Genomic DNA, 12,595 nt, shown 5'->3' with positions numbered 1-12,595 from the left:
TATTCGGGTACTGTGGAGATCATGGTCAGGACATATACATGAGGCATGAGATGAAGAGGGTTATTCGGATCTTGAAAAGTCTTGAAGTGCCGGATCAAAAAAGTTGCGAGGTTGTGAAAAGTGCACGTTACTGTGATGTTTAGTTAAGTGGAAGAAAAAATATCATGACGACTCATGAACCCGGTGATTGCTCAATCCGACGTCCATAGTCTGCATTGGGTGGGGATGAATCAGAGCATGCGCTCGGAATTGATCGATCGAGAGTCAGAGATCCTGCGAGATGGGAGAAAAATGACCTTGGTTTAGTACCGTCTTACGGCGGAGGCTGGATGTGAGAATATACATACCTACTAGTAGATCCGGCAGTGGCGCTGACGGTTGCCGCTGCACTCGGAGGTTGCTTGGAGGTTAGCGAATTCAAAGGTGTGATCTGAAGGGGTACGAGACTCACAGCTGCAAGTTTAAGCGTGAAAGTACACGGTGATAAGAACCGCGAAAGATTGCCGCATCTGTCGACAGATTTGGCAATTATTTTCGACTGGCAACTCGAATAGAGCTGACAGAAGTGACCGATGAACTACATGTCAATCGGTGAATACAATGTCTTGCGAGTCGTTGAAAATCACCTGTTTCCCACCGGTCACTAAGTGGCTAATTACCGATTCACCAGCTCGCATAGGATATTTGGCGGCCTCGGCGACCATGATAGATGGCAAGCAGAAAGGGACTAGAGGAACATCTGCAAGAAATATTATGTAATCAGGGGCATCCCTTTTGTGCAGGTAACCTGTACCGCACGGAATCTTCCAAAGCTTTCCTCGGATGCACATGTAATTTATGTAAATCCGCCATCTTTGCACCCGTCAAGGTCAGTAAGGCCAGGAGCAGGAGAGTCAGACCCATAATGTAAACATCGCTAGTTGAAATTCTGATGTTCTCATTGCAGAGATAACTACAGACACATAAGTATTGCTTTATTTCGGTATATTCTCCCGGGCTTGCTGCCGGATTCTTCGCCTACGGATGACGGTCAGCTGGTATTTCAAATGTCTCGCGATAACTTACTCGTAGGCAACCTTGTCGTTTCTTTGGCAGACATAAACCGTGATATTCCCATGCAATATAGACCAGTGAAAAAAATACATACTTGAACATGGTGTAGGCATCGCTTTGCGCCGGATCGTTTACATTTGGATCATCCAAAAGATCTTGAATGCCCAGGAGAATCTAATGACATGGAAATCAGATGGATATCATGAACACCAACACTCCACGAACTTGTTTTATGGTGATTGCTGGTTTCCATGACTTTTCTTCGTCAAGGATGGAAAGACAGACAGTTCCTGACGGGTAGACATTTGGATGAAAGAGAGGGGGCGTGAATTTACCTGTGCGCCATACACTCATATTTAAGCGAATGTCAGGTTTGGTTGTACGTACACTTCGGTGGTTTAGACGGATAATCTACACGATTATGATTAGTCAGTGGAGATAATCCAGAAATACAAAAGGTGAATCACCTTCGGGGAATGTCATGGTAAGCTTGAAAAGACCACCTTCCCAAGGCGTCTGTTGGCGTAGTAATGAGTAAATGACGCGCATGTTGTGTTTCAGACTTACACCAGCCTTTCCAGGAATACCCACTTCCCACTCCATGAGGTTCATGGAGCCATCTGCAGTTTTCACCGGCTTCGCATAGAATCCCTAAAATATCGAAGTAAATATTTCAATTGAGCAAGTGGCGCAAGATAACGAGTCGAAATGAAAGGGCTTCATTCAAATGCATAGAAGAAGTGGGGAACTTACGAAGGGATGGTCCTTTCTCCATTGCTTGCGCTCCTCGGCAAGACGTGGTCTACAGATTCCAGACATGGTAGGCGAGAAATAGGGTACGGACAACCGTCAAGGGGACAATAAACAGTTTCCCAAAGGAACACCTTGGAAAGAGCCAGGCCTGAAAGGATCGGGTGCGATCTGCTTAGTCATCTGCACAAAATTGTAATCGTGAACCTTGCGTGAGCCTACTTCGTTTACGAACGGTGTTCAACGTTAAGTAACGTTCAATATCACGTTCGGTTGAATCGGTTGCAGGACGAACTCTTCCACGACGTAATGTTAACCCTTTATCTAGACGACCCTACTACGCACGCCGTGATATCGCTTCTGATGGTCACCAAACTACCAAAGGTTGATGGCGATCTTTGAAGATTCTACTAAAACACAGATTTTGTGATTCGGATTCATGGTCGATCACGATAAGATGCTGAAGCTTGAGGTTCAATCGACAGGTGGATCAGCGCTGTGTACTGAGCGCGATCCTTCGACACGGTGCAGGCCGCAAAGAGGCATGCGTAAATTTTCAAGGCACGTTGCTGGTGAGTTTTCAATATGCTAACTAGTCTAAGACTTTAAGTTAAACCATCGTAAGTTCGTAACCCTATCGAATGTGGCATGTGACTCAGACCGAAGTACTTCTCGATGATAATTTTCATGTTCCCGAAGTGTACGCCACCAGCTGATGGATATAATGCGCTTCCCGCATGGAAGATGCCACACTAGGCTAGGTGGAAAGTTCCTGACCGGGCTTGGACCAAGTCTCTGAAGAAGCGAAGGCGAAACGCCCCTGGCCATGATGACGGTATTCAATCATTTTACTGCCATCCGAACAATGACAGCATCCACGGGGTACTACAGCAGTAGAGTTTGACGGCCATTTCCCAAGAGTTCTTACTCCTTTCGATGCTCTTTGGACGATGATCGTGTGATCATTTCCAGGGATCATCCGAGAGATTACACTCCATCTGACGCACGCGGGGCACACAGCAATCATCGTGTCATAACACAGTTACTGTTATGCAACTGTTATGCCTAGTTGCGATGGCACATTGCAGATTTGCAATTACAGCTGGATACAAGATTAGTTATTCAACAGTTGTCACTGATTGAGCTCCGGGTCTTCGACGCAGCTCGGCAGTTAGCCGTGGACCTCGAGGTTCTGATGTTCTCACACATGTCAAGCTCTTCAAGTTTCAGCACGACTAGTATACTCAGCCGCGAATGGCATTAATAATTGCAATGGGATTGGTACCTTGAACAGTGATGCGGCAAGAGGGCACATACTACTAGTCACAGAAATGCCACTTGCGCTGTATGAAATGTGGCCATTCCGATAGCGCTCGCCATGAAGGAAGACTTTAACTTGCTGTAGAGAGTCTACTAGAGACTCGAGCTTGCAAAATATGTATCATCCCAAATTAGGAAGGCAAGGTCCGCGGAACAGCTGCCCTCCTGGGCTTAGCCACGCACACATGTATAATAATCGTTTCTCATTCGAGCCGAGTGTACATCCTAATTTGGTAATAATCTCTGCCACTATCACGACGACGATTCAAATAGGTGGCAAGCGGCAGATCAAGTTTGCTTAATAAGCGAGGTGCTGTTCAAGCTAAAGTTAACAAAGGACATGCGTTAATGATAATCAGCACCATATAATCATGCAGCGCGAATTCCATGCTTTCTTTCCAATACTTAAATATCCCCCACCGTGTTCAGACTCTACTGAACTCCCTCCTATACTTTTCTTCAAAAGACCGTTCTTATCCTTGTTCGGTAGTGTATAGCTACCCTGCGGAGTGCCCTGAGTAACTATTCCGAGGACGCCCTGTCCCCCGGCGGTCCACGGCCCTGTGACACCCTTTTCAATGACGTCTCCAAAGCGACTTCACTTGCGTGAGTTGGCACTGCTGACTACGTTTGTACTTTGCTGATGTTTTTGATGTCGCAGACCTAATGAAGAGACCCAAACATGAAGATGCCCCAGGCTCCGAATCCCTACTAGTAGAAGCTCAGGACACTAAACCAATCAGGTCGAGAGCCAGGAAAGGAGGGCTCTCCCTCTTACCCACCATTAGCTTGGATGTTCTTTTCGAAGTAAGTTTCACTCCCTGCGCATATACATCCAGCTCAGACATTATCTATCGTAACAGATTTTCGGGTTCCTGAAACCGCTTGACCTCCTCAATCTAGCTCGCACCTCTAAAGCTTTTCGGAATTTACTTATGCGAAAATCGAACGCTTTCATTTGGAGAGCCTCGCGGTCACTTATCCCGAACCTCCCCGAATGTCCATCAGATCTGAGTGAGCCACAGTACGCTTGCCTTGCATTTGATCCACACTGTTACGTGGGTCGTCTTCCATAATTTTCATAAAGACATCCTTCAACACGAAGCGTACAGAACTGTCGTGGAATCGGTTTCAACATCATCTGGCAGTTTCGAGCAAAATATTGCGGGCCGTGTCTGAGAATCCATATAAAGTACGAAGTTCCCTTGCACGTTCTTACTCTAAATGAACATTATATTTCAGTATGGAGCCAGCATATTCAAAACCCGTCGTCACTCAGCTCTGTCCAAACTTAACTGAGCTTCTCCCAACATATATATTCCGTGACTTGCGCTTACGTATGAGTACCATATGCTTTGCACCGGTCCGGTTGATATTGATAACGGATAGGGTTCACGGAGATGATCCAAACATCGCAGTACGAGGCTCTCAGCCTTCGGCTCAACGGCTTAGATTGTGCTGAACAGACGCTAGTCATCGAAGAAACAAAGAAGGCCGTGCGTGCTATTCGCGAGGTACGCCACATTTCACTTGCAGGTTTCAAAATCGTAAATGATGTGGCCTTGAAGCATGCTGATGCTTGCAAAGCATGGCTCTCTGGAGTCAACAGGGCCCGATCTGATGAGTTACACCAGATACGAGAGGGCCGAAAACGAATGTAAGATCAACCGTAAGTGAACACATATGTTGGCTGACATCAGATTCTAGCATCAAGGAGTGGTTAGAAACAGAAGGGTGGAAACCTGAGATCGATTATCATACTTGGTGGAAAATATCCAAACATCGTGCCATCAAAGATTCGCGGCCTCTTACTGCTCGAAGTTGGTGTAATCATTATTTTTTCAAGTTCTGTGTAAATGATTTGATCTCACAGTTTGGAGCCGCATCCGCCCAATTCTAACGGAATATATGTTAGAAATGCGGACCATCCGCATGGAAGAAACGCTTTATAATTCTCGTCGGAGGATTCTCCTCCAGGCATGGAACGATTTCTTGGCTGAACCAGCATCATTTCCAAACACTGATGTCGACGTATTACCTCATGTCGCTGACGTTGCGCGGTTCAAACCTTTCGACGACATCATCAAATTACCTGCCCATGTCGTAGTAGAGCGTGATACCTTTTTACCGGCTTTTGTCGCTCTCCCTAACCTAGTGAGGAACTGGCGGAGACAGGTCGATCAACAGCTCGCTGCAATCATCACGAATGGGTATCCAAAGGAATATGCGCCAGTTGGAGACATTCGCCAACTTGCAACCAGTGTTTTTGTCTGCAACGCATGCGAACAGCTCTTCTTCTGGATTGATGCTGTTGCACACAACTGCAGCCTTGATTTTCCAAGAGGCTCAAGCAAAGAAAGGAATGATTCTTTTAAGGAACAAGTGGCCCGCATCGCGTATTATTCGCTCGGTTCTTCTCCATGGTCTCCGAAATTCAGGTCTTCCACAGTACTCGCCATTCATGTCATTCGCAGTTGCTGTCAGGATCCTCGGACTGCTACACTTACACACATGGACAGCACAAGCACCCCGTTTTACTGTTTCGCATGTCATCCTGATGGCAAGACTGTCATGCATTGGAGGAAGGGTGTATGTTCTGCGTTCTTGGTTTCACTTTTGGTATCTGAAACCTTTGCAGCTCGAACACAATCACTTACACAACAGTCAAGCTTCCGAAGCTAGCAAGTCGCGACTGCAATCACAACTCCTATGTGGGAAGCCCCCAAGAACATATCGGTGCCTTCTCTGTCGACGAAGTGTAGGTGCTGGTAGGCTTCTGCGAAGCATAGCTTGCCACATTGAGGAACAGTAAGTGATACACATTGTCTCATGATCGGATTGGTGTTGAACTTTCATATCCATAGGCATGGCATAGGCCTTTTGAATATTCATGAAGGAATCCATTATGTGAAAGAGATAGATTCTATCCCAGACCCTGTTACACTCTCATGGAACAGTGGACCTGTCGTGGCGACCTGGTCAGAGCAAAATTCATACTTGTGATGTATTCTATGCATTATTCTGTGTACAGCAGTTGTTAATATCATATGTCCAATTCACCGGAATGCTATGTAACAGTGACAATCTGACCCCTACCATCTTTGAGTATGACCAATTCACACTCAATTTTGTCCCCAGTATCAAGACAGATGACCTCAGTAGGATCTATGGATGAGGTCTTTATTTGGCGTTTCTCAAAGAACGAGCGGCCAAGCACGACGTCAAAGTGTGGCTCCTCGGATAAGAAAACAGGGACAGAAACGGTCTTTGACTTGCTGGGTTGCAGGTGATTCAAACTTTGTGCTGCGTTTGAGACGTCGTTAGTTTGTGTGCTATCAGTGAAATCTGCAGCTGTCTTCAAGGTGATCGGCCATTTGCCAAGGTTGATGAGGCCACTGTAGCCATAGTGCCCTGGTGCTGCATCTCCTGGAATAAACCCATGCCTCAACGCAAACTTGCGTGAAATGTAGACGTGACGGTAGCCGTTCTTTAGAAGCATGCGGACTATAAAGATCTTGAATTTCAATGTGCGTGCAAGACCCAACAAGCGCTTGCCTACCATTGTCGACTGGGCCGATAGTGCCCAAAACAGTACGTACACCGTTTTCGCTATGGAATCTCTCAAAATCTCTTCTGTGCTTCGCAACCCCTGAGATCCCTTCGGCATCTGGTGGTGCCCTAGACTTGTGGGACTTGGCGCTCCGCGCTGACCGAGGACGCGGGGAATTTACACGTGTAGAGCTGAATAGGTAAAATGATGTGTTGCAATACGCAGGTGGCTCTGGGAGCTGGGCTGCGGGATCGTGAACGTGTAGTGTTGGTGTTATGTCGGATGTAGGCTGTTGGGACGTAGAGGGTGCTTTATGCCTCCACACAAAAATGGTGTAGTCACTTTCTGTATAAGGCATTTTAGCAAGGAAGGGGCGGGTGGATGCAGAAGGATTAATACCATCATCCAAATTCCACATGGTGTCATTCCAATTGTACTTGATCCAACCAGGACCAACGCGATTTCCGTGAAAACCAGTGTTCGACTTCCTTGAAAGCTTATTATACAGTTGCTGTATAGTATCATCCTTGACTGATATATAGATATATGATCAGCTTCGCCATGTCATATCATTGAAATGCTTACGAGAGTGGATGAGCGCGAAAGAAGATGTGGGCGTATGGATATTGAATACAGGGGGAGAGACGGACATATCGAGATTGATGAATACAATTAATAGGACTAGTACTGGTGTATATGGAAGACGAGCGCCCCGCGCCAAGGATCCAGGTATGCGGTGACCGGTGGTGGTGGTGGTGGTGGTGGTGGTGGTACAGCAGTGTACTTCCACATTTTCTCACGACGACGTACGTCTTCCGATTTCCGACAGTATTCCGCTCAACCAGCTAACTGTCCGCTGATCAGATATATATATATATAATGGAGAGTCTGAATAATTAAATATCCAGTATCAATCCAGTGTTCAACGTGTAGAGAGCATGTACATGTGAGTGAGAGGCACCCGGAAAGTTGCAAGCCCAAGCTTCGGCCGATTCAGCATTGCCGCGCCATTGACACAACAATCCCGTTTTGGTTGAACACTTTCTCTTGCACACAACGTCAAGTCCTCCCTCTCAAATTACTGGCCAGGCCAGACGCTCGAAGGAAAGACACTTATGTCTTTCCTACCACGTCTTTTCAAACCGCCAGCGGTGAACTGTAGAGCATATTCTTCTTTTTTCTCGTCTAAACCAGGCGGAGGTCGATACTTCAATTCCGCTAAACCTCCCAAGCCTGTCGTTTCTTCTAGCAGAGCAAAGGTCGATAATGGAAACACCAGCGTCGTACCTAGCGATGGAACGAGCAGTAGCAGCTCTGGGAATGGGAACGGCAAGATGAAGGTCGGAGGTGCAGATGAAACTCCTTCGATTCCAGCTTCGAACACAGTCGACACAGCACGAAGTAACTCTTCCCTACCATTTGCATCGCAGATTTCGGCATTTTCAAGCCAATTTCATCACCAAGTTCATCCCACAATATCGTCACAGGATTTCAATCTCCACCAATTCTTCTCGTTGCACCGACCGCTTCTGCTCTTATCTCAACCGCCATCTATCATCTTTGAGTCTGCGCCCCAGGACGCACCTCTCTTTCAGTCACTAGAAGAGGTGCCAACGACTCAATTGCAGTCAGGGCAATTTCCTACCCTCGACGAGCCCCCAGAATCCTCGTTCGAGACTGACGCTGATGCTGCGAGGCAGCTCGGTCATGCCTTGGTCATGAATCGCGTGGGTGGAATAGTATCATGGCAAAACACCCTGGCAAAACTTGGTTTGGGTGAGGAGACCGCAGAAGGTAGCGCGGTTAACGCGAAAGAGTCTGCACAGGAGTGGGTCACTATCTACGCTGATAGCACAAAGCGAAAGAAGCGAAAGAAGATGAAGAAGCACAAGTATGTTTCATATTCCAATGTGAAGGGATGGTAGACTGACTGATCACTATCCTATTTAGGTTGAAGAAGCGTCGCAGAGTCAGTCATCCCCCTTCAGATCAACTTCCTTGCTAACATATGTTGTCATCACAGCTCACTCGCATGCAACGCCAGAATGCAAAGTAGATGATCTCCAGTGGACATTTGGCCACCTGGCACACCGTGATGTAGCCTTAATTTCTCAGATACATCTTTTACATCCTGAATTGCACTCCTCAATCAATCATTATTTTCATATTCAATCATATGCGTTAGACGATTTATGATCTTTTTTCTGTGGCTGAGGATGAATTCAACCGATGTGTTTCCAAATCCGAACTGCGCCCTTTCTCTGACCATCTCCTTCCCACTCAAACCCACCCTTCCACACCTCTTCGTAACCTTGATTTTGGAATAGGTCCAACACGCCCGGCTCCCGTAGAAGCGCGCCAAACAGTACTACATATTGTGGCCACTCATGCCGCCAGCCTAAATCCCAAGATCGTGAAGTTTGTTCAACAACCTGAAGTGTTTCCACGAATGTGACATTTGGTACTGATGAAGCGAAGGCCGAAGGAGGGTACGAAGTGTCCACACGCGATGGAAAATGTGTTCGCATATATTCCAAAGGTGCTTCAAAAAAGATATCTGTCTGGTCCTTGTAGTCGCTAGGATGTTGAAGTCTGAGTGCAAAATATCAAGCCCAAGCGAAAATTATGACAAGGATGATCATTTACCCCAGTGGTGGCTCACACCCAAGAGCCCACATTCTCCCGGATGCTGCGAGCTCGGGCCGGTGAAGGTAGGCTTGCCACGGGGTCGAATGACAAGGTGTCAAGAACCCCACGGACGTCAGGTTCTCGGGAGGCAAGCTCCGCAAATACGACATGACTTTTATTTGACCTACGCAATGGAAGAACACCACATATATCGAGGCTGGGACGCTCAATAAAAGAAGGCATAGATCTTGAGTGCGGATTGGGAGCGAGAAAGGTTTTGGCTATTGCATTCTTTCTCTTTTCCCGGGGAACTTTGACCTCGATCTTCGCGCTGCGATGATGCAGTTCCACTAGGGACCTTGATGCAAATATGTGTAGCATCGGCAGGAGTGGGTGGAGAAAACGCCATTCTTTATGTCCAACAAATGAGAATACCGTCAACGTCCAAAAGATACAACCGAGCATTGTCTTTGATTTTTTCTCATCATTCTTGACTGCGAGGAACATACCATGCAGCACGAACGGCAAGGATGTTGAACAGAGAATTGGAAGTGCCTGAGACAGGTAATAATGCCAAGGGCTGGAGCCGTAGAACAAAGATACAGGCGACGCATTGACTCGCAGAAAATTCAATAAACTCAGCGCGGGTCTGCCATAAAATGCTGAATCGAGCGCAAAGACTGCCAGGATAGTCCCAGCTCTGTAAAAATCGTGAGTTGGTAATTGCTTCGCGCAAATGGACGAAGACAGCTAACCCAATGACACAACAATCGCGAATGAGGCTGGACCCCCGACTCAGGCGGAGCCCGAGACGCAGGAAGAGAAGGCCAAACATGTAGACCCAGATGATAGCATTGGTTGGTCTGATCGCGCACGCCAGCGCAGCAAACACAATGCACATGCGCGTTCTACTAGTAGTCCTGTTCCTTACGTATGAGATGTTTTGTCACAATAACAGCCAGTTTGAGTAACTGACGACTGCACCTGCATGGACTGCGCATTGTTCCAAGGATAGTAGCTTAGTGCAGCTGTCGTCAATGATGTTTCGAGGGAATTCGACATGGAACGTGAAAGTGACAACGAATGGAATAGAGATGTCAAAGAGACAAAGTACTGTAGGAAATCACTTCAGTCGTCAATTACGCTCGAATTCGATGAATCGTACAGCAGTTGGCACAAATGCATCGTTGAGAACTTGTCTTGTAATTTCACGGATCCATATATCTGTGATGGCAGCCAACAGACCATGGACGATGCGTGGGCCTGCTATCTGACCTGTCGAATGAAGATGAGGGATGGCAGAATAAACAAAGTGCTCACGAGTAGCTCAGGGTATCTTGCATCAAGTCCCAGCGTCTTGATAATCCAAAAGGGAGGCATATTCAACGCAGGGTAGATGATGCTCCGAAGTGGTACTGGGCTAACCCACTCCCACGTGAGGTGTCCATATCCAAAGACGTAGTGGTGTGCGGGTTCTAACGCCTGGAAGTACTCATCTGGCTGGAAGAATCCTTGAGTGCTAAGAGCGATTGTGACGCGAAGAACCAAGGCCAACGATGCCATAGGCACGTCGATGATACGAGTTTGGTGTAAACTTCAAAAGATTATTGACGTGGGAAACCACCACATAGTTTCCAAACTGGTAACCTCGTTAGGGGCGAGTCGCTCTTCCCCTTCCATGACTATCTCATATCCGTTATGTGTCTTCCTTGAGAGTCGCGATCAAGGGAAATTACCTCCTGGTCACCCCTTCTGTCATCTTGTGAGGGAGACTATTCACAGTATCATTATTTACCTTCCTATCTTGCATCACATGGCGAGGAACACACTTGAAAACCCCGACGAAGTTGCAGTGAAGCAAAGAGCTCAGGAGATCATCCAATATCTGCAAAATACATGCCCCACATTTTCTGGCAGTGACTCTCCTGTGATGCATTCAACATTCGTTGATGTGCGTGCATACTCTAGTTGTCATGGTGGCAAAGGTCCAAAGGACACTCGGAAACACATTTATGTTCAGAAACGCTTGGTTGACAATTGGATGAAAGGGTCTGCAGGCATGCGACGATTTTACATGTAAGCACCTTCATCTCTAGCCTAATCGCTATTGTCACCAACCACATCATCGGCCATACTAGTCTCACCATCTTTATTCAGCTTTGCTTGATACGTGGTCTCATCACTGTGGTCAAACTTGCATTCAATCCAGAGAAGATTAATGTGAAGCCTGAAGCTCGTGGTTCTCCATGTTCATTGGAAAATTTCCTCTCAGCAATGGAATGGTTGGCTCGTGTTCGACTCACTTGGTACTACTTGGGTTTGCCGCAATACACTGCCATACCACAAATTGTTAGTATTTTCAGATAGAGTCACCACTTTTTCTCATTCCTGGCTTAGGGCACAGTAGGCATCCGTATTCATTCGATTTTATTGAAAGCTAATCGACATATTCTTCTGGATTTGCCTAGTTCGAAATCTTGAACGATTGGCTACTGGAGATTGGACAGCATGGAATGAAGACCCTGAGTCGTATCCTGACATCTTTGATGTGTTCTGACCGAATTCCTTACGAATGTGGGATTCTGAAATAGACCCCAAACCTCAGAAGATGACAGAGACGGAAGTTAGATGATGTTATGCTGACCGTCGGTTGGCGTGTGCGAACTTGGATAGGTCTTCTTAGCGATGGCTCGAGTGAGCCTGACCGAAGCTAAGGGTGGTTCTCGGCTTGACGGAACGTCAAGGGGTCCTCCAGTTATCTCGGTAAGACGGCGCTCATCGAGATACTGGGCTAGCGGATACGGCTAAGGCGTGGGGAGCGACTTAGAAGTGTGATCTAGACAACTAAGCTGGAAGACTTAATTGAACAGGTTTCTGGGTTGGACCAAGTAGATTAAAGTAAAGTCTAAGTACAATAATCTGTCTACTTATATGTGCTACATGTAAGTGTTCAAGCTCAGTCTGTAATCTATAGTATATCTAGGATCTATGATAACAAGACATGAGGTTCAGATAAGGTACATGAGGCTTAACCTCTGATCAAGCATGCAGCGCCAAGTGCGACTGCACATAAGTACCTTGAGGCGCCAAGGGCACTCCGGATCTTCATGAAGCGGCATGAGGTATACATGCGCTGATCTAGGGTGACCATGAGGTGCACAGCCTCCATGGATCAGGTACAAGGCCGTCTAGGCCAGGGGCAGTGTCACTGCGGTCCAGACTGCTGTCTTTCTAAGTGCAGGCGGCGTGCCGCCGCGTCGGGAGTCTAGCAGAGCGGGGGCTAGTGTAGGTGTT

The 12,595-nt window shown here is 47.0% G+C and overlaps 5 protein-coding genes across 5 annotated transcripts; 2 read left to right on the top strand and 3 right to left on the bottom strand.

Annotated features, from left to right (window-relative positions):
- Positions 1–917: 917 nt before the first annotated feature.
- Positions 918–1,954, bottom strand: F5147DRAFT_673726 (ubiquitin-conjugating enzyme/RWD-like protein). The gene is made up of 8 exons (XM_041435765.1): positions 1,807–1,954; positions 1,621–1,704; positions 1,521–1,569; positions 1,441–1,464; positions 1,279–1,388; positions 1,148–1,227; positions 1,066–1,086; positions 918–1,017 (listed from the first exon to the last, which is right to left on the bottom strand). The coding sequence occupies exons 1-8, from the start codon at positions 1,870–1,872 to the stop codon at positions 975–977; spliced, it is 477 nt and encodes a 158-aa protein (XP_041297730.1). The 5' UTR covers positions 1,873–1,954; the 3' UTR covers positions 918–974.
- A 1,835-nt stretch (positions 1,955–3,789) lies between these two features.
- On the top strand, positions 3,790–5,805 carry F5147DRAFT_568034 (uncharacterized protein; the record flags this gene model as incomplete). The annotated part of the gene is made up of 6 exons (XM_041430880.1): positions 3,790–3,930; positions 3,987–4,181; positions 4,229–4,322; positions 4,513–4,780; positions 4,831–4,943; positions 4,997–5,805. The coding sequence occupies 6 exons, from the start codon at positions 3,790–3,792 to the stop codon at positions 5,803–5,805; spliced, it is 1,620 nt and encodes a 539-aa protein (XP_041297729.1).
- Positions 5,806–6,110: 305 nt separating this feature from the next.
- Positions 6,111–7,500, bottom strand: F5147DRAFT_673720 (uncharacterized protein). The gene is made up of 4 exons (XM_041435764.1): positions 7,259–7,500; positions 7,073–7,204; positions 6,683–7,018; positions 6,111–6,627 (listed from the first exon to the last, which is right to left on the bottom strand). The coding sequence occupies exons 1-4, from the start codon at positions 7,323–7,325 to the stop codon at positions 6,191–6,193; spliced, it is 972 nt and encodes a 323-aa protein (XP_041297728.1). The 5' UTR covers positions 7,326–7,500; the 3' UTR covers positions 6,111–6,190.
- Positions 7,501–7,619: 119 nt separating this feature from the next.
- Positions 7,620–8,812, top strand: F5147DRAFT_350884 (uncharacterized protein). The gene is made up of 3 exons (XM_041429344.1): positions 7,620–8,564; positions 8,624–8,642; positions 8,697–8,812. The coding sequence occupies exons 1-3, from the start codon at positions 7,789–7,791 to the stop codon at positions 8,727–8,729; spliced, it is 828 nt and encodes a 275-aa protein (XP_041297727.1). The 5' UTR covers positions 7,620–7,788; the 3' UTR covers positions 8,730–8,812.
- Positions 8,549–10,888, bottom strand: F5147DRAFT_673717 (glycosyltransferase family 22 protein). Its single transcript, XM_041435763.1, is given in 8 exon segments — positions 8,549–8,830; positions 8,850–9,265; positions 9,320–9,582; positions 9,614–10,001; positions 10,057–10,221; positions 10,278–10,414; positions 10,467–10,571; positions 10,622–10,888. The coding sequence occupies 7 exon segments, from the start codon at positions 10,862–10,864 to the stop codon at positions 8,896–8,898; spliced, it is 1,671 nt and encodes a 556-aa protein (XP_041297726.1). The 5' UTR covers positions 10,865–10,888; the 3' UTR covers positions 8,549–8,830; positions 8,850–8,895.
- Between the last annotated feature and the right edge of the window lie 1,707 nt (positions 10,889–12,595).

Source organism: Suillus discolor, assembly GCF_016758755.1.
Source record: "Suillus discolor strain FC423 chromosome Unknown F5147scaffold_6, whole genome shotgun sequence".
Lineage (NCBI taxonomy): Eukaryota > Fungi > Basidiomycota > Agaricomycetes > Boletales > Suillaceae > Suillus > Suillus discolor.
The sequence above is the reverse complement of the archived record's forward strand: the minus strand, read 5'-3'. Positions and strand labels throughout refer to the sequence as shown.

Excerpts from the sequence above, each read along its gene's own strand:
- F5147DRAFT_673726 (XM_041435765.1), bottom strand. The coding sequence starts at position 1,872 with ATGTCTGGAATCTGTAGACCACGTCTTGCCGAGGAGCGCAAGCAATGG. Across the intron at positions 1,465-1,520 it reads TACCATGACATTCCCCGAAG|ATTATCCGTCTAAACCACCG; the intron begins GTGATTCACCTT and ends ATAATCGTGTAG. Across the intron at positions 1,087-1,147 it reads GATGCCTACACCATGTTCAA|AAACGACAAGGTTGCCTACG; the intron begins GTATGTATTTTT and ends TGTCTGCCAAAG.
- F5147DRAFT_673717 (XM_041435763.1), bottom strand. The coding sequence starts at position 10,864 with ATGGCATCGTTGGCCTTGGTTCTTCGCGTCACAATCGCTCTTAGCACT. Across the intron at positions 10,572-10,621 it reads CAAGATACCCTGAGCTACTC|ATAGCAGGCCCACGCATCGT; the intron begins GTGAGCACTTTG and ends TCGACAGGTCAG. Across the intron at positions 9,583-9,613 it reads GCGCGAAGATCGAGGTCAAA|CCAAAACCTTTCTCGCTCCC; the intron begins GTTCCCCGGGAA and ends AGAATGCAATAG.
- F5147DRAFT_350884 (XM_041429344.1), top strand. The coding sequence starts at position 7,789 with ATGTCTTTCCTACCACGTCTTTTCAAACCGCCAGCGGTGAACTGTAGA.
- F5147DRAFT_673720 (XM_041435764.1), bottom strand. The coding sequence starts at position 7,325 with ATGTCCGTCTCTCCCCCTGTATTCAATATCCATACGCCCACATCTTCT. Across the intron at positions 7,205-7,258 it reads TTTCGCGCTCATCCACTCTC|TCAAGGATGATACTATACAG; the intron begins GTAAGCATTTCA and ends TCTATATATCAG. Across the intron at positions 6,628-6,682 it reads TATCGGCCCAGTCGACAATG|TCCGCATGCTTCTAAAGAAC; the intron begins GTAGGCAAGCGC and ends AGATCTTTATAG.